The sequence below is a fragment of the Stomoxys calcitrans genome, chromosome 3, assembly GCF_963082655.1.
Source record: "Stomoxys calcitrans chromosome 3, idStoCalc2.1, whole genome shotgun sequence".
In the NCBI taxonomy this organism is placed as follows: Eukaryota; Metazoa; Arthropoda; class Insecta; order Diptera; family Muscidae; genus Stomoxys; species Stomoxys calcitrans.
This window is the reverse complement of record NC_081554.1, coordinates 64518479-64544992: the sequence shown is the minus strand read 5'-3', so window position 1 is coordinate 64544992 and position 26514 is coordinate 64518479. Positions and strand designations below refer to the sequence as shown.

The 26514-nt window shown below is 40.5% G+C and overlaps 3 protein-coding genes across 3 annotated transcripts in view; 1 reads left to right on the top strand and 2 right to left on the bottom strand.

The window, feature by feature from the left end:
- LOC106089633 (bridge-like lipid transfer protein family member 3B) overlaps positions 1-6846 on the bottom strand; it is a 173795-nt gene extending 166949 nt beyond the window's left edge. The window contains exon 1 of the mRNA XM_059365966.1: positions 6133-6846. Within this exon, the coding sequence (XP_059221949.1) occupies positions 6133-6176 (44 nt within the window). The 5' untranslated portion in view covers positions 6177-6846. The remainder of the gene's footprint in view (positions 1-6132) is intronic.
- A 1232-nt stretch (positions 6847-8078) lies between these two features.
- LOC106089627 (UBX domain-containing protein 7) lies at positions 8079-11246 on the top strand. Its single transcript, XM_013255534.2, has 2 exons — positions 8079-8919; positions 10191-11246. Exons 1-2 carry the CDS (start codon positions 8197-8199, stop codon positions 11088-11090), a joined length of 1623 nt encoding a protein of 540 aa, XP_013110988.2. The 5' UTR covers positions 8079-8196; the 3' UTR covers positions 11091-11246.
- A 2511-nt stretch (positions 11247-13757) lies between these two features.
- Positions 13758-24738, bottom strand: LOC106089637 (UDP-N-acetylglucosamine transporter). Its single transcript, XM_013255553.2, has 3 exons — positions 24422-24738; positions 24068-24187; positions 13758-15041 (listed from the first exon to the last, which is right to left on the bottom strand). Exons 1-3 carry the CDS (start codon positions 24432-24434, stop codon positions 14107-14109), a joined length of 1068 nt encoding a protein of 355 aa, XP_013111007.1. The 5' UTR covers positions 24435-24738; the 3' UTR covers positions 13758-14106.
- Between the last annotated feature and the right edge of the window lie 1776 nt (positions 24739-26514).

Genomic DNA, 26514 nt, shown 5'->3' with positions numbered 1-26514 from the left:
TTGTGCCAAATTTGAGGACAATCTCATGAAAACGGACATAGCTAAGTCGAATAAGAATGTGATTCTGAGTCGATCGGGTCTCAATGGGTCCATCGCTCTTCCTTTTGGGTGTTACAAACAACTTCACTAAGTTATAATACCCTGTACCACAGCGGTGGTGTAGGGTATAAAAACGACAGACTGACTATCAGCACGGTAACCCTTGTGCACGTTGCACGTATTTAGGGACTTTGGCTTCATTATCTCGAATTCAGTACTACTTACGTTCCTCGTTATTGAGCATTAAATGTTAAAAAGAGATTGGCCTTTAATTTGATGTATGACACGGGCAATAGCTTTAGCCGATTCAGAGATATGGGTAGCCAAAGTCCCCAAAGTCGCCAAATAGCTAAAATATCGAGATTTTCAAAACTTTGAGACCCCAGCAACACGTGTTAACCTCTTCCAATTGTGCTAAAATTTTGCGCATCTTAAAATCTAAAGCTTCTCTCAAAAACCAATGTCCAAACTGAAACGTTAATAGGCGACATGGGAGTGAGAGCAGAAACAACGGAGGACATGTTGAGGCTTTTGATGAAAACGCATTTTCCACAGGATACGATGATACTCACGGAGACACAGGAATCTTAGAATGATAAGGTTGATCGAAGGTTTATCATAACGTAATTTATGGTCAAAGAAGCCTTGAGGAGCTTCAAACCATTTAAGTCACCCGGACCTGATGGAATATTTCCGGGGTTACTACCAAAGGAGGCCCACTATCTGGCGCCCCATCTGGCCACTATTTTCACAGCCTAGGACTTCCATATACTTAGAAAGCCTGTTAGGAGGCAAGGGTGGTATTTATACCAAAGCCCGGCAAGGCAAGTTATGCGACACAAAAAGCCCTACAGGCCTATAAGCCTTACGTCCTTTCTACTCAAAACCATGGAATGCATAGTGGATACCATGATAAAGAATTGGACATTCAGCGAACTGCTTACATACAAACAGCATGCCTATATCAAGGGAAGGTCGGTGGAGACTGCCCTGAAACGAGGCTGTGCATAAAATAGAAAAATCCTTCGATGGCAAGACGAACACATTGGCGGTTCGCATTAACATCGAGGAGGCGCTGCGGACCGGGACATTGATCCAATTCTTGGACGAGTACCGGGTGGACCGGGTCCTTAGAGACTGGATAAACTATATGCTAAGGAACAGGTAGATAAATTGCGGGTCCCATGACATATATATTGGGGAGAAAGTGGCACAGGGTGCTGACTAAGGAGGGATTTGAACCCGTCTGCTAGGCAGACGATGTTATTATACTTCTAAGAGGTAAGGATCCGAACGAGCTATGCAGAAGGACCGAAAGGGTCTTGCGTATGGCATATAATTGGGTTAGACCCAAGGGATCTCAATGTCAACCCAGAGAAGACTGAAATATGCCTGTTCACGAGGAAGACGAAGGTGGGCCAATTTAACGCACCACGTTTCCTCAATAAGACGATTTTGATACCTGTCAAATACTTAGGTGTGATCTTGGACAGGAAACTGAATTGGAATTATCACATTCAGTAGCGTACTGAGAAGGCTCACAGATGTTGGACACTATGGAGGCGGGCCGTAGGCTCGAAATGTTTAATCGAGGCGACGTTAGGAAACCTGGAAGAATGGGAAGACGTTTCTGATTGGATACCTGAGACGACACTTGAGGTCGAGTGCGAGGCACTGCGGCACGGTCTTGGTCTGACGGAACCCTAGTATTGCCATGTGGAAGATCATGTTACACGGATACATACATTGAGAACCCAAGGACTGAGATCTGAGGCTATTACTGTAAGGAAGTAAGAAGGAGATCAGTATAGCCTTTGGTGCCATAACGGAACACATAGGACTACGAGCTCACTTATGAAAAAGCGGTGCGGCAAGTGATAGCATGTGTAGGGCATGTGGGGAAGATGATGAGACGTTGGGAGCATTTCCTATGTCATTGACTGGCTTTCGCGGCTAACAGACACCAGTACTTAGGTGGGGACACAATACCTGACATGAACCAACTTAGCGGAGTGGTATGGAAAATAATTAAGGATTTTGTAAGTTACATGGAATTCTTTACTTAACATTTTCTTTTTCGAGGTTACTTTTTTGTTTTAATAGTGCACTAAAAGCCGATTACTGGCTTAGGTATTTGTCCATAGTGGCATGGGCGGATTAATATCTGCAACCTCTTCTCAACCTAATCTAACCTAAAATCTAAAACAATGAGACATTTTAGGGGGTTCCGCTAAAATTTTGTTTTTAAATCTGCCTAATGTAAATATCACCCTATTTACACTCATAGAGCCGTAGTCAATTAAATTTAAAAAAAAAATTGCTCCGAATTAGATTCCGTTTTTTTAAAAAACTGATGGGGCCTATATCACCATATTGACCGATTCGGATAAAACTTGGCTTGTTGTAAGTCATATGATAGGGTTTTGGGCCAAATCAGTTGAAAATTTAGGCTGAAGAAGTCAAATCCGGGGATAAGTTAATATGGGGCTATATCTGTTTAAAGACCGATTTGGATCATACTTGGGTATGGATGTTGAAAGTCATAATACTTGCTCCAAATTTCAACTAAGTCGTATAAAAAATGAGACTTCTAAGGGCTCAAGAAGTCAAATCGGGACAAAGTTCTTTATGGGCGTTATATCTGTTTATATACTGATTCGGAAAATACTTGGCGTGGATGTTAAAAGTCATAACACAAGTGTTTGTTCCAAATTTCAGCCAAACGGTATGAAAATTGAGGCTTCAAATACCTCAAGAAGTAAAATCCGGGGATTGGCTTGTATGGGGGGCTATATCTGTTTATAGACCGATTCGGATCATACTTAGCGTGGATGTTGAAAGTTATACCACAAGTGTTTTTTTTTCAAATTTCAGACAAATCGGATGAAAATTGAGGCTTCTAATGGCTCAAGAAGTCAAATCAGGGGATCGGTTTATATGGGGGCTATATCTGTTTATAGACCGACTCGGATCATACTTGGCATGGAGTTGAAATTCATAGCACATGTGCTTGTTCCAAATTTCAGGCAAATCAGATAAAAATTGTGGCTTCTAAGAGCTCGAGAAAAAAAATCCGGGAATCGGTTTATATGGGGGCTATATCTGTTTATTGACCGATTCGTATCAAACTTGACGTGGATGTTGAAAGTTATGTGCTTGTCCCAAATTTTAGCCAAGTCGTATGAAATTTCAAGCTTTAAAGGGCTCAAGAAGTCAAATCCGGAAATCGACTTATATGGGGACTATATCTGTTTATAGACCAATTCGGATCATACTTGGCCTGCATGTTGTAAGTCATAACACAAGTGTTTGTTTCCAATTTCAGACACATCGGATGAAAATTGAGAATTCTAAGAGCTCAAAAAGAATAATCTTGGGATCGGTTTATATGGGGGCTATAACTAAATCTGAACCGATAGGGCCCATCTACATTCCCCAAAGACTTACATCAATAAGAAGTATCTATGCAAAATTTCAGGCGGCTAGCTTTAGGCGTTCGACCGGTACCGAGATTTCGACAGACGGACGGACGGATAGATTCAGAATGTCGAAACGATCCAAAATATACGAAATTTATGGGTAGCAGATCCATATTTCGAGGTGTTACAAGCGGAATAACTAGATTAGTATAACCCCATCCTATGGTGGTGGGTATAAAAATGTTTCCAATTTTTCCTTTTTCATTTGTAATCTACTCTACCAAATTAGCAATTTACTCGTCATTCTGTTTCATTTGATACCCATATCGCCTAGGGAGTGCAAAAGTTCCTAGGCACCATAAGAACTTGGGTCCAATTTTTAGACATTTTTTTATACCCACCACCGAAGGATGGAGGTATATACATTTTGTCATTCCGTTTGCAACACATCGAAATATCCATTTCCGAACCTATAAAGAATATATTGGGTTGCCCAAAAAGTAATTGCGGTTTTTTTAAAAGAAAGTAAATGCATTTTTAATAAAACTTAGAATGAACTTTAATCAAATATACCCTTTTACACTTTTTTTCTAAAGCAAGCTAAAATTAACAGCTGATAACTGACAGAAGAAAGAATGCAAATACAGAGTCACAAGCTGTGAAAAAATTTGTCAACGCCGACTATATGAAAAATCCGCAATTACTTTTTGGGCAACCCAATATATTCTTGATCAGAGTAAAAATCTAAGACGATCTAGACATGTCCGTCCGTTTGTCTGTTAAAATCACGCTACAGTCTTTAAAAATAGAGATATTGAGCTGAAACACTGCACAGATTATTTTTTTGTCCATAAGCAGGTTATGTTCAAATGTGCTATATCGCACTATATCTTGATATAGCCCCCATATAGACCGATCCGCAGATTTAGGGTCTTAGGCCCATAAAAGCCACATTTATTATCCAATTTTGCTGAAATTTGGGACAGTGAGTTGTGCTAAGCCCTTCGACATCCTTCGTCAATTATGCTCAGATCGGTCCAGATTTGAATATGGCTGCCATATAGACCGATCCGCCGATTTAGGGTCTTAGGCCCATAAAAGCCACATTTATTATCCAATTTTGCTGAAATTGGGGACAGTGAGTTATCTTAGGCCTTTCGATATCCTTCTTCAATTTTGCCCTGATCGGTACAGATTTGGATATAACTGCCATATAGACCGATTTCTCGATTTAAGGTTTTGTGCCCATAAAAGGCGCATTTATTGTCCGATGTCGCCGAAATTTGGGACAGTGAGTTAAGCTAAGCCCCTTGACATACTTCTGCAATATGGCACAGATCGGTCCAGATTTGGATATAGTTGCCATATAGACCGATATCCCGGTTTAAGGTTTTGGGGCCATAAAAGGTTCATTTATTGTCCAATGTCGCTGAAATTTGAGACAGTGAGTTGTGTTAGGCCCTTCAACAACCCTCTTCAATATGGCCCAGAGCGGTTCAGATTTGGATATAACTGCCATATAGACCGATTTCTCGATTTAAGGTCCGATGTCGCCGAAATTTGGGACAGTGAGTTGTGTTATTAACCTTGACATCTTGTTGCAATTTTGCGCAGATCGGTCCAGATTTGGATATAGCTGCCATATAGACCGATCTCTCGATTAAAGGTCTTGGGCCCATAAAAGGCGCATTTATTGTCCGATTTTGCCAAAATTTGGGTCAGTGAGTTGTGTTAGTCCCTTCAACATTCTTCTTCAATTTGGCCTACATCGGTTCAGACTTTTGATATAGCTGCCATATAAACCGATCTTTCGATTTAAAGTCTTGGCCCCATAAAAGGCACATTTATAGTCCGATTTCGCCGAAATTTGACACAGAGATTTATGTTAGGTTTTAGGCCAAAAACACCAATATTTTGTTCTACATAATTGAACAATGACTTGTTCACATTTTTAATCTACTCGTTAATACTAAATAAGCACTTCTCATTGAGGGGAAGTTTTTCGCCCCCTGGGGTGTTTGGGCCTTTGCCCCAAAAAAATGACTTCAGATCCGTGTTGCTGGGTCAACCCAAACCCAAATACCAAATTTCAGCAAAATCGGATTTGCGCCCTATAAAGTGCAGTTTAGCCTCCAAATTTCTGTTGTTTTGCCGATTTCTGCTCGACACAAATTATGGTCGTTTTTATATCTGTTTTTTAATCAAAGAAGTTTAAAACACGACAACGCAGCTGTTATCTCAATAATAAATATTTACACTAACGCCCTCATAAGAATCAGCAGCAGTAGATAGCCACAGTGGTGTGTGAAAGTGCAAAAAAAAATCAGAAACATTGCTATGACCCCACACACAAACCCTTTCGCCAGTACATATTTTCACCAATTGGATTCTCGTTGTTTTGTGCTTCATTTTACGCTTTCAAGCATGAATGTGAGCACACACATGCCAAAATGACAGAGAGAGAGAGAGAGAGTGAGAAAAAAATCAATTATTTTTGTTTTGCTACATTGAATGCTCACAACAACCACAACTGTGGAGCTAAAGAACAACGTTACAACAATGACACAATTGATGACCATATATTTCGGTGTTCGTTGCAGTTGGGGACAAACATGCTAATAAATATAAACACTATTTTTCAACTTTAACCTCATACTCATAGCTATTGACTTACATTGATAGATGTTTCAGCAGTTGATTTTTGATAAGAGAAACCATTGTTTCTGCTGTTGTTCCTGGAGTTTACTCAGCTTTTTTGAAGTAATACGAAATGAAAAGTGGAGCTAGCTAATACTTCGCGATATTCACCACCATGAGTAGCTCCGCCGTCAGTGAGGAAGTTAAAAGGGGATAAAGAACAAAAGACACAGCAGACTAATAACTCGCAATATGCTCTGTGCTTATGGGCTTTATTTAAATCTTTTTGTTATAGATTATATGTTATTTTTTTTACTCTTCTTTTGAAATGGCAAACAATAAAGTCAAACACAGCATTAATAGAGTATATCAGCGGATATTTTCTTGAAAAAAAATTTACTCTGCTGAATTGGTATTTTTTTCATGTATCTTTTCTTTACTTTTGTTTTCACATAACACCAACCCGTAAGAAAAAAACACTATACACTGCCACACACCAAAAGAGATATACATTCGTACACACACACAGGTTTGTTGCACTCATTAAACAGGGGGGTTATTGGGTGATTTTCACAATTTCTTTTTTATTTTTTGCCTAGAGAATTAACCTTTTGATCCTTCGCTGTTATAAGATGGCAAATTTTTCTTTTATTAGAACATAATAAAGATTTTTTGTGGAAGTAACATTTTTATTTTTTTGCACACAAACACCATTACTTTTCGTTTAACAACTACGACCACGACCGCTCTCTCCGAGTTACTAAACACAATTGATTCTCGGATTCTCTTCTTTTTTGGGGTCGTTGTGTTGGCAGCCAACTATTAAACAGCTGATTATCATAATACAAACACTCTTGTTATTTGAGCAAGAGGAGCCCAAAGTGACAAGAAATAAAGAGATACCACATAGTTTCACTTCGCCGTGTAAATCTTCAAGATGGCGCTACAAGAGAGATATATTACTTAAACCTAAGAGGCGCAGATTCTTCTGAAGTGTAATTCAGTAAAGTGTTTTAACGAAAATCGTTTAGATAAAAAGCGATAATATAAAAAAATGTCAGCAAAAGTTTTATAGGAAGTAATTGGTATTGATAGAACTTTTCCTAAATAATTGTGTACATTTTATTTAGACTTGTGATGTTTTTAAACTAATAAAAGAAGAATTTCAGGCTTTGAGAAAATATATTTCTTATTTTTGTCGATTCCTCTTTGTTTTTTTCGTTTTCTGAGTAGAGTTGCCAGAGAGAAAAAATAGATAACGAGGAATTATAGAATAACATAGTTTTTTCTTTAATTTATTTATTTGCTCAATATTTAAGTTAAAATATTATAAAAAAAATTGTTTCTTAAGTATAAATCTATAATAATGAGTTGTTAATGCAAACGATTTTTGTGTTGACATATTTAACTAAGCGATGTTCGTTATAAGTTACAGAATTGCGGTACTGGCCAGACTAATTTATACTTTATTGGATACCCTACAATTCATTAGGCATATATATGAGATGGATAACTAAACAGTGGGAAATATTGGGTTGCCCAAAAAGTAATTGCGGATTTTTCATATAGTCGGCGTTGACAAATTTTTTCACAGCTTGTGACTCTGTAATTGCATTCTTTCTTCTGTCAGTTATCAGCTGTGACTTTTAGTTTGCTTTAGAAAAAACGTGTAAAAAAAGTATATTTGATTAAAGTTCATTCTAAGTTTTATTAAAAATGCATTTACTTTCTTATAAAAAATCCGCAATTACTTTTTGGGCAACCCAATAGTATATCAACTATTGTGAATGGTTAATTACTATTAAATTTCAATCAATTAAAAAAATCAATGTTTACACTAGAACCCAAATCCAACCCAATACTATCCAGTGCAAGTCAGATGTTATGGATAAAATATCAGTTTTTTTATTTTTCTATCCACTAAAAGTCGACTTTGATTTTTTTAACACAAAATTTCGATTAATCGATTAGTCGATCCCAATGTCAAACAAAATCCTCGAATAACGGATGGAAAAATAAAGTAACACATTTTATTGGGAAGAAAAAAAGTCGAAAAAAACCTAGCATATAACGATTATCCAAACAAATTGGGAAAGTGAACATGTCCCAAACGCCTCCAAGTGATTTGGTGCAAAGTGTATGTGAAGTAACTGGAACAAATGAAGCTGAAGCCAAGCATTTACTAGCTGCTTGCAACAATGATGTTGAGGCTGCTGTTGCACTCTTCTTCGAAGGAGGTGGCGGAGCTAGTCTTGGCGAGGGAGCTGATGATGCCGAGGCAAATTTGCCGCTTCTGGATGAAGATGAGGATGGGGTGCGGGCACCCATAGCACCTATTCGAGAGCAGTTGATAGGACCTGAAGACGATAACTTTTATGCTGCCGCTCCACCACCACGATTGAGGGCTTCAACAACGCGTCGTGTTAAAGTTTGCCCACTGCGAGATTTTGCCCGAGAGGGCGCCCTAATGGAAGAGCAATTGGAACAGGCAGCTGATGGCAGTGGCCTTGCCGCTTTGGACAATTTGTACGAAGCTGCTTCGCACAGTCGTAGCTCATCGCGACGTAATCGCGCTGCTGATATGGTGGCCAGTGCTCAAATGTCGGAACCGAAAAAAAGCCGCCTGGAAGATTTGTTTCGTCCACCCACAGATATTGCGTTTGCTGGCAAATTTTCCTCGGCCAGAGATCGAGCGGAAGCCTTGAAGCAATGGCTGCTAGTTAATGTTCAAAGTGATAATTTCGATTCACAGCTTTTGAATCGTGATGTGTGGTCTGACAAGGCATTGCGGAAACTAATGAAAAGACAATTTCTCTTATGGCAGGTAAGTTATGGCAATTAGGACATTGAAAGTTACCGTATGAGCAAACGATCAACTTTTTATATTAACAAAATCGATTAAAACCCTTAAACAGTACCCTTTAAAAGAAAAACCTTGATCTCCACTTATGTTCGTTTTTTATCTTTTAAGTACCTAAAATAAGTTTTATAAAGGATTTTATCTCTACACGTTGTTGTCGTTGTAGCAACAGATTCGCGGGGTATATATCCAGGGGTGCTCGTAGATCGATCCCAATATGTAAACCCGAATGCAGGAAAGATTATAGCTCAACAAAGTGGCTCAGCACATGGAATTTTTTTCTATTGTATTCTTAGTGATAGATTGTCTCGTCTTTACAGCATGATTTGCTTTTTTATATCAAAAGCAGTAACACAATGCTTAAAGTTGAGTCCAGAAACTATCTTTGCGGATAAGGACATAGGTATCGTTTTATAACTACCCTACGGGAAATGGGACGGGTGACAAACCTGTCACGTGATAAGTCCTCTGGAGATAGGGACCGGTCCCAGTTCTCGTCCCCTTACCCTATCACTTTTAGGTGTCCCGTCATGGTTTCTGTAGCTATACTGGACTCCTTCTTACTTCCTTTCAGTAATAGCCTCGTCTTCTCAGGATGTGGATCCCCCCATAGGATTTTTGCCGCCCTACCGACCGTTTCGCTGTTCCACAGGGTTGCATGCGCACTCGTTGCCCACATCCTTAACGCGGACTGCGTCGACCCGAAAGACTTCGGGTTAACCAAGTTTATTGACGGCAGTCCTCTGGCCTTCACCGCCATTCCTTTGCCCTTTCATTCCCCCTTATTGCGTAATGGCCCGGCACCCAAACGATGCGGATTTTGCCATCCTCAGAGAAGTTAATCTCCTTCTTACGCTGCAAGGATGTTGGTGATCTTACTGTCCTGGTTGTTATTGCCCTCATGTCCTTAAAGATGTTCAAACTCGACGTCCTCGCGTTAGCACCACACCACCTCACGCATTCCGATATCGCATGGATATCCGCCTGCAGGACCGTATTATGGTCAGGCAGTCTAAAACAGATCTCAGTCGATGGGTTCTCAATATAACCAGGAAATTGTCTTATTTGTCATTATTACTTTACCCAACTAAGCTCTGGTTACTATGCTGGATTTCAAAATACCTACAATGTAAAGCTTCACTTTAGTCATTTGCTTAGAATTCAAATATTGGCGTCCATGTTTATAAAACTCTTAATTTAGAACTATGATTCTAAAAACGTCTTACCTTTTTTAGGTTGATGGTGACTCATCCGAAGGCCGACGTTTTGTTGCCTTCTACCACTGTGCCAAACTACCTTATGTGTGCGTAATTGATCCTCGTACCGGGGAGGAAATGTGGAAGTGTACCAATCCCAAACAGTCAACACTACTCAACGATTTGAAACAATTTCTAATCGATAATAAAGATTTTAGCCAAGAGCTCGAGGAGGACTGTGGTCCTTCGACTTCCTCTAGTAATAAACGCTCAGCCACTGCCATTTGCCTGGATAGCGACGATGAGGGTGGAACTGCTACAAGTAGCAGCAAATATAATGCTGATGATGATGGTAATTCCAATGCCAGCAGTAATTCGTCTCTCAAATCCTCGAGTATTCCTAAGAAACGAAATAAAATTATGGAATTATCCGAAGATGAGCAGATTGCTTTGGCCATACGCAATTCAATGAACGAGAATGGTGTTAGTAGTGGCAATGGACGAAAGCGTAAATCGAATGGTATAACAACAACTACAGTGAGCGATGACGAAGAGGAGGATGATGATGAGGCCGCCGATGGGGCTAGCGATTTTGGCAGCGTAGAAGAATTCCAAGAAGACGATACCAAAAGTGCCTGTGAGCGCACATCCTATGAAGAACAACTGGGCACGAATAAGGACGTACTGACCATGCTTAAAGTAAGACTTATCAATGCCGAGGGTGCCGACGAGGTGGTCCAACTGCGTTGGCCCTCGGACACAAAGTTGTTGGCCTTGCGCTCTTACATTAGGCAATGCCATTCGCATATTCCAAAAAGTGGCTACAAGCTTATATGTGCTTTTCCACGCAAAGCTCTAGACTCAGAACATGATGCATGTACACTAAAGGAGATCGGTCTACACCCTTCTGCCAATTTACACATTACTTTAGACGATTAAAAATCCATATCGTGTTCGTTCGTTAAACTACTCCATTAAATATAAGCATTTTTTTATTCTTGGTCTGATGGTTCGTCGCATTCATCATTCATTTCGTTAAAAGAAAAACAAACATTCATGTCTACTTACTATTTAATTAAATTATTTACTGATGTACTCATTTTTTTTGTTTCCTTTCGCATATATCCTCTACTTTTAGTATTTTGTTTAAATTTTATTTTAATTAAAAGGAAGAAGAAGAAATTATTAATAAACATTTCAACAAAGCCTTGTCAAGGAATAAAAAAAAAATAAGAGTAGTCTAATTTGTTATGGAGCATAGAAGTTATATAACAAACCACAATTGGAAGGAATTATGGGATTTTATGCTGCCTCAGTGTTAAGTGCTACAGTTTCATCCATTGGGAAACCTACGCACATGACAAAAGTCATGCGGATAGTAGAGTTCTTACGTTAACAATTTCCTTCCTACATCAGCCATTTGTTTTGTTGAAGCAGTTGTTTGTGTTCTATCTTTCGTCTGCTTGATTCTGTTGAGTGTCCAGATTCAGGAACTCTGCGACTAAGATGGGGTGCGTCCAGAGATCAGGGTCTAAGTCGAGTGGGTCTGGCTGGGTGTGTCGTGTGGTCCCTGGTCGTAATCGGGACATACATCTTGCACGCCTGCATCAATCCTTGCTAGGTAGGAATTCAGACGGCTGCATCCGCCGGAACATAATTGAGCCAGAACTGGTCTGGTTTGCCGGGGAAGGTAAATTTCTTCAGGTGCAACTGGAGGTGGTCGTTCGCCAAGGACTATATTCACCTGGTAGCTATTTACCGCAGCTGCTACCGTGTCTGCATGAATGTTGTATAAACCCGCATGATCTAGAGGTTCTCTCCTGTACAAAACCGAAATTCAACCCTAAGATTGCAATTGCTATTCCCCAGATAGAGCGTTCTAAGACCACGACGAATGATGCCTTCAGAATCAGGCCTCAGATTTCCGCACAGGTTTTTTTTGTGAGTTGAGTTCCCAATTTTTGTTCTTCATAGCGTTCTGCATCGCTCACAGCCTCCGTTTCAATAGCTTCAGTTGGAATTCATGCCTTTGCCACTATACGAACTGTCAGTTTGGCTATCTACATTACCCTAGAGGGCCACTCGAAGAGTGATTAAGGCTTTCGACCGGCTGATTCAGGAGCTCCAGCCATAACACTCACCTTCTCTATGTTTCTGTCCTTATTGATTGACAGATATTGAGCCAGACCCACTTCTCGGATCTACACTAATCCCATGGTAGCCGGTTGTTCGTACCGGACTGACCCGTTGAGATCCTTCTGCCGCCTCAGTGTACAACACAGTACTACAACAACATCCGCTGATGCTGGCCCTTGATCGTCAGCAGATGAAAAGTGAACCAAATTTCTTCGATTTCATCTATACCGCTCTCGAGTTGTCTCGAATTTGTTTCTTCTCCCTAAGTGTGAACTCGGTCTAGATCTTCGTAGGTAAGAACAAGTTCGTTGATGAGTAATCCTGGCTTTTTTTTACTTGTTCGTAATTCCTTTTTTGACTTGAAATTTACTTGTCAAGATCCAGTGCTCTCTGCTTGGTGGCTGACCGCTTTAGAAATGAACATTTAAAAGCGTGCTGAGTTCGGCCGGGCCGAATCTCATATACCCTCCACCATGGATCGCATTTATCGAGTTCTTTGCCCGGTGTTCCTATTTAGGCAAACAAGGGATAATGGGTAAGAATTGCTATGATATTGGAGCTATATCAAGTTATGTTCCGATTTGGACCATAATTGAATTGCATTTGGCGACCATAGAATCAGTCATTGTGTAAAATTTCAACCGTTTCTGATATGAATTGCGACCTTTAGTGGCTCAAGAAGTAAGAGTAGGAGATCGGTTTATATGGGAGCTGTATCAGGGTATAGACCGATTTAGACCATATTCGACACGTATGTTGAAGGTCGTAGGAGAAGCCGTTGTACAAAATTTCATACAAATCGGATAAAAATTGAGCCCTCTTAAGAATTGTAATCGGATGATCGGTTTATATGGAAGCTATGTCATGTTATGAACCGATTTAGATTATACTTGGCACAGTTGTTGTGAGACAAAACAAGACACTTTACCCAAAATTTCAGCAAAATCGGATAATAATTGCGCCCTCTAGAGGCTAAAGATGTCAAGATGCCAAATCGGTTTATATGGCATCTAAATTGGGTTATGGACCAATTTAAACCATACTTAGCAAAGTTATTGGAATTCAAAACAAAACACCTCATGAAAAATTTCAGCCAAATGAGACAAGAATTGCGCCCTCTAGTGGCTCAAGAAATCAAGATCCAAGATCGGTTTGTATGGCCCATTTACAATCCCAACCGGCCTACACTAATAAGAAGTATTTGTGCAAAATTTCAAACGCCAAGCTTTACTCCTCCGAAATTTAGCGAGCTTTTCGACAGAAAGACAGACGGACATGTCTAGATCGAATTGATATAGGCCCATCCTATGGCGAAGGACATATAAAAAGAGAACCATTTGTACTGGTACATTGAATAAAAATATATATTATATTTATTAAGACATATATACAATTATATATAGGTTGTTTGTAGAGTTGTTTATAGTTTGAGATTTTCAAGTAGACCTTCATGCACATTTGAATAGTGAATTTTAATTTCAAACTAAATTTGACGTTACAATTTATTGAAGCAAACTTGAAGCTCGTACTCCAAAATTTGCCAAAAAAAAATATATAAAAAATAGGTATAATTTAATTAAATAAAAATTTCTCAAATCAATGTTCTTATGACATACTATTGATGATGATGATGATTTGTAAAATACTGTAAATACTACACAAATAGGAGTCAAATCATTTCTTTAGAGCTTAAGCAATAAGTACTTACATATACATACAAATAAACAAACAAACACATTTGTTTTAAACATTTATACACTAACACGAATTGCTTCCATCCATCCATCCATCCGTCCCCAAAACGGCCGATGGATAAAATTCAAGGCAAGAGTTTCTCTTCGTCTGGATGTTGGCCTACTCCCGTTGCATTTCCAGTAACTATTTTAATAGGCGCAGCCGAGTTATTGGGCTTTTTAGGATCATAACCATATAAAAATATCGAGACTATAACTAAGGCAGCGCCCAAGGCGAATTTGAAGGTTAAATTAAATTCAAAAATATAGATGGAGGCCACACAGGATATTATAATGGCCAATGAAGTGGCAAAGCCCTTGAGAATATTATCAGCATATTTCACCACCACTGCTACTATAAGACCACCACCAGCCTGAAGCAATACCAAATACCATATGAATAGATCGTAGCCAAAGAAAAATCCATGTTCGAAAATTTTCGAAGCATCACTAACAAAGCAAGTGATGGTACCAAAGGGAATGCTCAACAGAGACAATTGAACATTACGCATCCATACGGAAATATCGGCACCCTTCAAAATCTTCTCAAAATAGATGCCAGCAAAGCCCGAAAGGAAACAGGCACCCAAGGCAGCCATAAGGCCCAAGAAACGATTTTGTTCAATGCCATTTGTGGTTTGTGCAGCCGCTGCAGCACCATCTGTGACCGTTTGAGCCAATTGCACCAACACCACACCCAACAGCAGCAGCACTAGAGCTCCCCATTGTGTGTTTAGCAGTTTTTTGCGTAAAATTACCACCGCAAACATGGCTGTGGTCAATATCTTCAACTGATATGTCACCTGATAGGTGGCTGCGTCCAAATGCGAGGCCGATACATAGAGTAAATTGTTTTGTACTATATACACCAGAGAAGGAACACACACTTTCAGCGTATCCGTGGGATTGGCAATGATGGTTTTGTGCAGACTTTTCAAAAATTTTTGAAGATCTTTACCCTCTTCGTTGAAGACCAAAACGAGGCAAGTTAAAAGTTTTGCTACTTCGGACATGAGAACAGCTGGAAGCAGATGATAGAGTTAAAAAATTTTTAGTAATAAAAAAAACACATGGATTAGGTGGAAGATTTGCAAAGAAAATTGGGCATATGTGGAGGCTGCTTTCCTAGATTTTAAAAACTAAGCGAATCAGTAATCAGAATGGTAGTCCAAAACGACAAGAGGCTAGTATTCACGTAGGGTAAAATGCGTTTTCCCATTACTCTATATTCTCTTCCTCATTCTGGTCTTGAAACTGATACAAAAGTTGTTGAAGCTATTGAATCTCCGCACAAAACCCCTGTAAAATATTTGGAAGGAAAATTAGGAATGTGTGAAGTTTGCCTTCCTATATTTATTAATTCAAAAAAATATTGAAATTATGATTGGGAATTAGTAAATCAAGATGATGTCCAGAATGAGTAGTATCCCATCCCTTCTCATTGAAGGCGTCGAATTGACACCAAATATGCCGGGCAAATTCTATGTCCTCACAAACGCCATAGTAGTCCGAAAGCTGCCTGTGTTTATTCCAATATTAGTTGTTGTAGCAGAGTGTTGTGTTCTATCCTTCGCCTGCTTGATTCTGTGGAATATCCAGATCCAGGAACTAAGGTGGGCTGCACCCAGAGGGATCTGGGCTTGAGTCGATTGGGTCTGGCTGTGCAGCTCGTAGGCATCAATCCTTGCTCTGTAGAAGTTGAGGCAGCTGCATCTGCTGAAGCGTAATTGAGCCAGAACTACTTTGGGTTGCCGGCGGAGGTAAATTTCTTCTGTGCAATGGGAGGCGGTCGTTCTCCAAGGACCACATACGCCCGGTAGCTATTCATCGCATCTGCTACCGTGTTTGCATGAATGTTGTCTCGACCCGCTTGATCTAAAGGTTCTCTCTAGGAGCGATGAACATCACATTCTAGATCATATAGATCCACCTAAAGACTTCTAGGCGCTGGAAACCTATCCATCATATAATGATTTGGATGGTCCCTGCGATAACATCCCAGAAAGTATTGCTTAGACAGCATGTAGTTATGTATTCGCACGGGTGAATCTATGTTGTTCTTGTAGCAGTGTGTTGTACACTGAGGCGGCAGCCTTCGCCGTTGAAGGACTCCATCGGGTCAATCTGGTACGTATTGGGGGAGGTACATGGTACGGCTGCCATGGGATTGATCTTCGTAGGATCTTTGTCTCCTGATGAAGGTGGTCCACATGAGAACTGAGGAGATAGCCCGTCGCAATTCGAAGAGCGGCATTTTGAAAGATCTGAAGCGTGCGGAGAAAGCACTCCGGGATGTGCCTCTCCCATGACGAAAAAAGGACGAAAATGTACACTGAAGCGCCAGCCCTTGCCAATGAAGGACTCCAATTCCAACTGTCAGTCCACACCGCTATCAACAAACTGAAGTCATGTTTCCTTAGGTCCAGAATAAGGGTTGTTGCCATAGTGAATCAATTATCCGGCTCGGCAGCTTTAGTTCCCATTGCTCTTCGATGTTTTGCTATCCAACATAGCCCGATAATGCGGTTGTTCTCCTACGCTCTTCGAAAAGGTCCGATTTTGTATGCCCTGAACATAGATTATTTGATCATAACAAGCACTACAACTATAACTCCATTAGTCCTACGAATTGAATTGAAACCACTGCTGCAATCCCTTCGTCCATCTTGGACCCCTCAGACGAAGTAGAGTGAAGGCCGGGGTATTACAAGACCAAGCTTCCGGAAGACGGAAGCGCTATGTAAGCTATATCCTCAAAAACAGCATGGTTGGCCGCATCGAAAGCTTTGATAAATCAAGAGCCAGTATTGCCATCCCACGGCATGACTTGATCTGATTGAGACCTTAATTAATATGCAGTCACCGTGCTGTGTAATTTGCGAAATCCATTATGATGCTCAGTACATGGAAAGGTTCGGGAGAAATAGTGATTCAGGCTATTGACAGAAAAGAGTGTCCAGAGACAGGTTGGAGACCTTGGTCATGTATTCGCCATGGCGAGACATCCAGTATCCTTAAACTCACTTGTTATGTTTGTCCTTTTTAACGAACTGGAATAGTTGTTCAGGACAGTTCTTTGTAATTCAGGCTTCTATCGCCTGACTACCGAGAGCACCCTATCTTCCCAACTTATAAATAAATCGTTTCCATATTTCTCACATTTTCTTCATATAGGGTATTTGGGAGTGTAGTGGGTTGAATCAGGCAATTTTTAGCTCCTTTTCCATATCAAATTTCTTGTGAGTCTAGAGATTGCAACTGTTATCCGATAGGATTTTCTGTTGTGACATCCACCATACGATTCAAGACAGTTCCAAATCAGTTAACAAACTCCCGTATAAACCGATATATATTCTTGAGCAACTGAAGGATAGGTCCGTAATCTCATACATATAACTACCAACAATCCCATGGCAGCCGGTTGTACGTACCGGATTGACCCGATGAAGTTCTTCATCGGCAAGGGCTGCCGCCTCGGTGCATAACACTGCTACAACAACAACAACCATTCTTCTGATTTGAATATTATGCATCTACAGGATGCTATTCTTAACCGATTATTTAAAAAAATTACTTCTTAAATGTCCTCTAATTTGTTAACTGCAAGTCCGGCCCTGTTAGTTTGGCTGTTGCTCATGCCCAAAAATTGTTTGCAAGTTATTGTTGCTGTTTTGTGCATCATCTCAATTTTACTACCTGCCTAAGAATCTAAGTTCGCATGCACTTTCACACACACGCCTACGCATGTCTGTCTGGTCGCTGTCTAGCCGCTGTCTGTTCCATTAGATTGGGGATGCACGTTAATGTATGTGTGCGTGTGTGTACATAAACCTTTTTTGTACATGAAGCCTTTTTTTATACATAAAAGCAGTTGCATTTTTGGTTGCAATTGCATTTTTAGCTTTGCATATAATTACTAGTCTTTCTCGTTAGCAACAAGCAAGTCAATAAAGTGGTTCAATTCGGAACTTAAATTAGTTTGAAAGTTTGTTGTTGTGTTTTATTTTTTTCGGATCAAAAAGTCTGTAAAAACTATTACAGACTCAAACATTGGTGACCCCGACGTGATCTACTTGGTGATCACTAGAAAAATATTATCAACTCGGATAATATTTGTTTTATATTCAAAAGTTGTTTGTGAAAAAGTTTAAATTGCCACGAAAAAATATGCCAGACACAGAGCCTACCAACAATACAAGTGATGGCGGAAATTCAAAAAATTTATTGCCCTACATGACAAAAATTGCATCAATGCTGAAACAGTTGGGAATGTTGAAAAAATCCCTTACAACGGCGCAGCTTAGTGAATATGATGAGGCAGATTTGTCCGTCCGTCTTGACTATGTAGAGCAGATAGGCGCCTCATTCGAAGAGGCTCAGTCAGCATTGGAAGAGATGGTAACGGCCGAAATGGAAAGTGAAGAAAGGATGAAATTTACCGCCTTGTATTTGGATGTCAAGGCCAAATTGACTCGACAGATGAATTCCATCCGTAGATTGGAATCAAATCCCCGGTCTTCGACTGTGCGCCAATTTTCTGTTGATGGAGGTCCATTTTCTGAAAATTCATCCTCGACACGCAAAACACGCCTACCAGAGATCCAGTTGCCAAAGTTTGGTGGAGCTTATGCTGATTGGCCGAATTTCTTTTCACTGTTCTCAACAATTGTCGACAGCAGCGCAGAGCTAAGTGACCTGGAAAAATTCCATCATCTGCGCTCAAGCTTAACAGGTGCCGCCTTGGACACAATTTCATCGTTGGAGCTAAACGAAAGAAATTATATGGAAGCGGTAAAATTGTTGAAGAATCGTTTTGATAATAAATTGTTAAATTTTCAGACCCATATAAAGGCCATTTTTTCGCTGAAAGCTGTGGAAGTTTCCCCAGCCATTGGTTTGCGCCAGCTTAGTGACAAATTTAATTCGCACCTGCGAGCCATGCAGACGATTGCCAGTAGAGACCAAATTGCAGATGGGCTCTTAGTATATTTAGCTGCCACTAAAATGGATAGAGATTCCCAAATTAAGTGGGAGGAGAGCCTGGCTGTGAATGAATTGCCGTCGTGGCAGTCCATGTCAAGTTTTTTAGAGCAAAGATGTCGTATGCTGGAGAACTTGGAGAATTCCGTGGTTTGTGCCGGCTCTATTCAGCAAAACAACAAAAAGCAATCATTTAAAAATCGCCACGTACATGTGGCCTCTGGAAGCTCTTCCCCTTTGTGTGCTTTTTGTGATTCAATGGACCACTACATTGTCAATTGTCCACCTTTCAGCAATCTCTCCCCATCTCTTCGTTTCAAAGAGGCAAAGCGTTTGAAATTGTGCCTCAATTGTCTTCGGAAGGGCCATGTGTTAAAAAAGTGCAATTCGGGCTCTTGCAGGCAATGCTCTTCAAAACACCACACAATGTTGCATATGGACCAAACGCCGTCAGCCCAGCCATCTGTTGTAGTGGAACCATCTATATCCCAATCAGTTCTTGTTTCGTCAGCTGATTCATCTGGAAGGTCAGCAACCACGGGTGGAACCGTCCTGTTGGCAACAGCTATTGTCCTCGCCAAAAACAAGTTTGGGAATTTTGTGCCGTGTCGAGCAATTTTGGATTCTGCATCCCAGTTGAACATGATTGCAAATCGTTTTGCAAAGACTCTTGGCTTAAATTGTAATCGAGTCTCAGCCACAGTTTACGGCATAGGTGATGGAAGTATGCTGGTTGAAAAATCTGTTGATTTGGTTGTGAAATCATGCCATAGTGATTTCACCACTTCGTTCGCTGCCATGGTGGTACCAAGCATCACTGACTACAAGCCAAAAATAAATCTCGATGCCTCCAACTGGAATATGCCCAAGAACATTCAATTAGCAGACCCTGCATTTAACAAGCCGGATCATATCGACATGTTAATTGGTGCCGAATTGTTTTTCAATCTGATGTCAGTGGGGCAAATAAAAATTGGTGTCAACCTCCCTGTTTTACAAAAAACATTATTCGGCTGGGTCGTAGCAGGTGGTAGTTTTCAGCCATGTAAGTCCTGGTCACTTGCTGTGTCGTATTCCGAGCTTGAGGAAGAAGAAGAGAAGCTTTCAACCGTCGTCAAATCCTTTTGGGAAATCGAGACCAACTTTGTTTATGATGAATCCAGATCTGACAATGAACTCTACTGCGAAAATCATTTTCTAACCAACTTCGTTCGTTTGCCTTCTGGGTCATATTCTGTTCGGCTGCCGCAAATCGAAAGCAGGGGTGTCTCATCACTTGGTGGTTCATATCAGCGTGCATTACAACGTCTAATGTCTTTGGAAAGAAAGTTTCGTCGGAGTCCAGAAATAAAGGCTCAATATACAACTTTTATGCGTGAGTATGCCACATTAAGCCATATGTCGTTAATCTCGCCACAGGTACCCGAATCGAAGTACTACTTGCCACACCACTGTGTCCACAAGTTGGACAGCACATCGACCAAACTTAGAGTGGTTTTTGATGGATCGGCAAAAACCGCAACTGGGCTATCATTAAACGATATTTTGCATTCCGGCCCTACCATACAACCAAAGCTGTTCAATACCTTGGTGAGGTACAGGTTCTTTAAGGTGGCCCTTAGTGGAGACATTTGTAAAATGTACAGGTGCGTTCGAGTGTCACACCCTGACGATTACCTCCAATGCATTCTGTGGCGAGAGAACGAGGCGGATGATATCAAAACCTATAAACTGAACACAGTCACCTATGGTACAAAGCCCGCTGCATTCCTGGCTATCCGTGCAATGCATCAACTTGCAATCGATGAAGAAGAGAACTTTCCACTGGGTTCCAAAGTGGTTCGACGTGACTTCTACGTAGATGACATGCTTTCTGGTGGCAATACCATAGCAGAGGTCGAAGAGATAAGGCATCAAGTAACAGCTTTGCTTAAAAAGGGCGAATTCTTGATTCGCAAGTGGTGCTCCAATGATCCAGATGCCCTACGGGATGTTCCTGCAGAAGACTGTGAAACATTGTTAAAATTTCATGACGGTACAGATGTCACCAAAACTCTTGGGCTCACTTGGGATCCCCAGAGTGATAATTTCATTTTCTCTTTTACCCCCATTGATGACTGGAAGGTGGTGACAAAGCGGTCCATTTTATCTTCGATTGCCCGCCTTTACGATCCATTGGGTTTGATTGGTCCAGTCATTACAAAGGCAAAAATGTTTATGCAGCATCTGTGGAAACTCAATCTTCAATGGGATGAAAGCTTGCCTCAATCACTACATTCATTGTGGATTGAATATATTTCGAAATTCGATCTGATGCACCGTTTCACATTTCCACGGCATGTTTCAATGGCGTCGGCATCATTGCAGATTCATGGTTTCTGCGATGCCAGCTTGGCTGCTTACGGCGCATGTGTCTATGTGAGGTCCCAATTCAACAGCGTCATTAAATCTGAACTTCTGTGCTCTAAATCGAGAGTTGCCCCATTGAAGACGCTCACTGTACCAAAACTCGAACTTTCAGCTGCATGCCTTCTAGCTGAGCTGATTGATACTGTGGTGAAATCTCTAGATTTTCACTGTGAAATCCATTGTTGGTCCGATTCGATGGTGGTGTTGTCCTGGCTTCGAGAGCTGCCATCCAACTTCAACGTTTTCGTTGCCAATCGAATTTCTCGAATTCAGTCATATGGGACTCGAATTACCTGGCACTACGTTCCAACAAAACTCAATCCAGCAGACATCTTGTCGAGAGGTGCGACACCTGGGGAGCTACTCCATTCATCACTGTGGAAAGGTGGTCCAAACTTCCTGCTGAATGAAGCATCAAACTGGCCTGATACTGCAAGTTATGTGGATGACTTACCTGAGCGTAGAAGACATGTATTGTTGACGACCTCTCTTACTGATTTGTCGATACAGTGTAAGTATCGCAATTCTTTTTTGAAAATGCAACGAATTTTTGCGTATGTTTCTAAATTTGTATATTCCAAATTGAGTGCCCATACCGAAGTATTAACCCCTGACGACATTAGAGCTGGTACTCGCCTCCTGGTTAAAAACATTCAGCTTGTACATTTTTCTGAGGAATACAAGGCGTTGAAATCAGATAAGGAAATTGCATCGTCTAGCAAGTTGTATTCGTTGGCACCTATTATTGATGAGTTTGGGTTAATTCGAGTTGGTGGGCGTCTCCAAAACTCAACCCTGGACTTTGATGCTCGTCACCCCATTATTCTGCCCAAAAAGCATCCGTTTACTGCATCAATGGTGATGCATTTTCATCACAAGCTACTTCATGCCGGAGCTCAGTGTTTGCTGGCTGCAATTCGACAGCAATTTTGGCCAATTGGAGGACGAAAGCTGATAGCTTCCATTATTTCGAAGTGTGTCCGATGTTTTAGAATGAAGCCGAAATTGCTCCAAAACGTCATGGGAAATTTGCCTTCAGACCGAGTAAGGCCAAATAGAGCCTTTCATACAACTGGAATCGATTTTTGTGGGCCATTCTTTTACAAGTCGGAGGTGAAGAGCCGCCCTCCTGTGAAATGCTATATTTGCATATTTATTTGCTTTTCAACAAAGGCAACCCATCTCGAGGTTGTCCAGGATTTATCAACACCTTCATTTTTGTGCTCGCTTCGACGCTTCGTTGCCACGAGAGGCAAACCCAAAACGATTTGGTCAGACAATGCATCAAATTTTGTGGGCGCAAAAAATGAGTTGGATGAATTAAAGCAGATGTTTTCGAGGCAATCACATCTAAATGCCATTCATGATCAATGTCTTGATGATGGCATTGATTGGAAATTTATTCCACCCAGATCCCCACATTTTGGTGGCCTCTGGGAAGCGGCTGTAAAGTCTGCTAAATTCCATTTTTATCGAGCAGTTGGCCTAAACAAACTTACTTTCGACGAGCTACGCACACTAGTCTGCCAAATTTCTGCAATCTTAAACTCTCGTCCATTGTGCCCGCTCTCCGAGGACCCTGAGGACCTAGATGTATTGACGCCTGGCCATTTTTTAGTGGGTGGTCCACTTATTTCAATACCCGAGCCGAATATGTCATGGATAAATTTCGGTCGTCTCAACAGTTGGCAAAGGGTATCGGAATTGCAACAGATTTTTTGGAGAAAGTGGAGTACGTCCTACCTAACGCTGCTACAAGAGAGATCCAAATGGCAGGCTCAAAGTGACAATATATCTGTTGGTGCCATGGTCGTAATAAAAGATGAAAATTTGCCCCCACTAAAGTGGCAAATGGGACGAGTGGAGGAAACTATAAAGGGCGAAGACGGAATAGTTCGAGTGGTGAATGTTCGAACAAGTAGCGGAATCTTTAAGCGAGCCATAACCAAACTAGCCGTACTGCCGATAAGTGAATCAGTTGAAGCCCCAAGACCTTCAACGGGGGGAGGATGTTAACTGCAAGTCCGGCCCTGTTAGTTTGACTGTTGCTCATGCCCAAAAATTGTTTGCAAGTTATTGTTGCTGTTTTGTGCATCATCTCAATTTTACTACCTGCCTAAGAATCTAAGTTCGCATGCACTTTCACACACACGCCTACGCATGTCTGTCTGGTCGCTGTCTAGCCGCTGTCTGTTCCATTAGATTGGGGATGCACGTTAATGTATGTGTGCGTGTGTGTACATAAACCTTTTTTGTACATGAAGCCTTTTTTTATACATAAAAGCAGTTGCATTTTTGGTTGCAATTGCATTTTTAGCTTTGCATATAATTACTAGTCTTTCTCGTTAGCAACAAGCAAGTCAATAAAGTGGTTCAATTCGGAACTTAAATTAGTTTGAAAGTTTGTTGTTGTGTTTTATTTTTTTCGGATCAAAAAGTCTGTAAAAACTATTACAGACTCAAACATAATTATTCTCTTTCAGCTTCTGCCTGTAAAAAGAAATCTGGAAGACAAACTTCCATGTTTGGAGGATGTTTAAAATTCATTCCGGCCAAACTTGACGCCTATACCTATACACAGTATCCTTAATCTTGTTCTTTTATGCAATCTTCCACATAATTTATTTCTTTTGGTGACTTGGATTGACTCTAACTTACCGGTTGAGCTGAGGAAAATATCACCAGGCCTCGTCCTCGCATAGCGCATAGATAAACCCAATATGGCATTTTGCAGCGTTAAAGTTATCAAACTGATGTATTTCAGATGATTTGCATTGACTATATTTGAGGAAATTAACCAAAGTTTACTTAAATCTCTCATCGTTTTGCCAATGCCGCCACCACCTACACACACACAAACAACACTTGACGAACTCTTTAGTCAAATCACAAGAAAACCAAGTGAACACCTCAACATACTGCACAGATAAAATAAATTCCAATTGGTGTTGCACTTGGCTTGGTGATGGCATTGGCAGCGACACCCAAATGTCTTGTATTCTGTCTACTTACTTATTATGTTCATGTTTACCGTCTTTCTTCTTTTTTCTACTTTTGTTGTGCTCGTTGCGTTTTGCCCTTTGTGAAGTTGGATTGTTGTTGCAACTTGTACAAACTCAAGGTCTTAACCAACTTGTAAAACAGCTGTACAAATTTAATTTTTGTTATTTCCACGGTGGTTTTTATCGTGCTTTTATTCTATTAATTATTAATAAACAGTAAATAATAAACCATCTTCCTTGGGAAGTTGCTATCGTGCTAATGTTATATGGTTTAGATAGGAAAGTTCCGGCGAAAAGATGTGAAACGTCAAGACACGTAAACAAAAATCACAACGCTCAGCAGAAGAGCCACAGCTGAGCGAAATTAAAGAAAGAGAATGAGAGAATTTATTTACTTATGCAATTTGTTGTTGTTTCTAAATTTTAATAGTGATGGTACAGTACAATATTTTGGCACATTTATGAGTAGAGTAAAGACTGGTACTATTTATACTAGTTTTTCACAGGTGTAAACACTCGTTTTTCACGGTTACTTTTTTGAAACACTACAAAAATAAAGCATGAAACCTTGCTGATTTCATTCATTAGAACGTCGCTTCATTATTTATAGTAAAATTTTAATAAATGTATTATTTTACCATTGTTACGAAAACAAACATCGTACCAGCCATAAGACATTAATTTGTATCTCATTGCCTTTAAAAAGTACACCATTGTCAAAGCCTTTTCCCATCACTCTTAGGGTCTTTGTATTCGTTTCACTGGCGGTAAATGTTTGTTTAACTGAATTTGAAGACATTTTTAAGATAAAGGCAAACTTGTGTGCCCTACACTGATTTGGCGGTATGTGGAAAAAGTCACACTATTTTTTAATTGATCTAAATGAAATAACCCAGAGAAGTGAAAAATGCCCCCAACCCTTCAGGATTCACCAACCTAATCTAGCCCAGCAAAGCCCAGCTTTTGAGATTACAGAAAAGTATTAACTATAATTTTACACATAGCAAATTGTATGGCGACGGTATGAACCGGACCCTGCTGGTGAAGCTGAATATGAAAAGTTCTTTCCACAAAACACTGTACGGGGAGTGACAGCTTGATTCTGAAGACATCTATCTGAAGAATAACGAATTCAGACTTAGGGTTGGAATTTGGTTTTACCATGTCCAACTCCGGAAGTCAAAAAGAGGTTTGATTGGGGAAGCATTGGACCATCAGCGTCTCGCTTAATGTTAAAAATAAAAAATTACGAGGAAACACAGAATACATGGTTAAAATTTTCTTCCGTGCTGGATTTCCTCTTTTCTGAAGTTCTGTAGAGGCCTAAATTGGCTGGCTAAACCATACTCTCACCGGTGAGATTTTCGTCTCGGTACCCATGGTTTCCTCTACTTTTGTTACAGTCACATATTTCCCTGGTATAGCGATACTCGTCAAGCTCCTTAAGGTGACCAAGCTGGTTCTGGTCCATAGGGTCGATTGCCGCTTGAACGTGATGGCTATAAGTTATTTAAAGGCGCCAATAACTCGCCTATAAATAAGAGCGGTTGCCGCGAGGCCTCTGTCTGAGAATCTCCCCTCGATACCGCTGATTATCCGCGACTAGAGTTGCAGCTACTCCGTATAGAGCATTTCACAGTTGTTAAAGGTGGCGATCCTTTTCAAGCTCTTATAAACGAGCAAGTTCGTACCGGTCTATAAGACTCATCGCCGCGGGAACATTTAAGCAAGAGCCGGTTGCACCGGGCCTCTAACTGAGAATCTCCATTTGATACTGCTGATAGGCCGCAACTGGTGGTTGCAGCAACACAGTATGGAGCATTCCACTATCCGCAATCTGTGGACGTAAACCAAGCAACGTGGTGCTCATTTATACCCGTGCCGGGATTTCTGGACTATTTATTTCCTTTGTATATTCCTCTTGACATCAGTTTCAAGAATTGTGCTCCAAACTTCTTAAAACCCATATAACCGAGCCAAGTGCCAGTAGTTCTTAGATGAAACTCTGCTCTCTTTCTATAAAAAAGATAAAAACATTATCTTTGCTGTAGAGTTTATATGTGTATGAATGTAGCTGATTAGATAAATAAAACATTGATGATA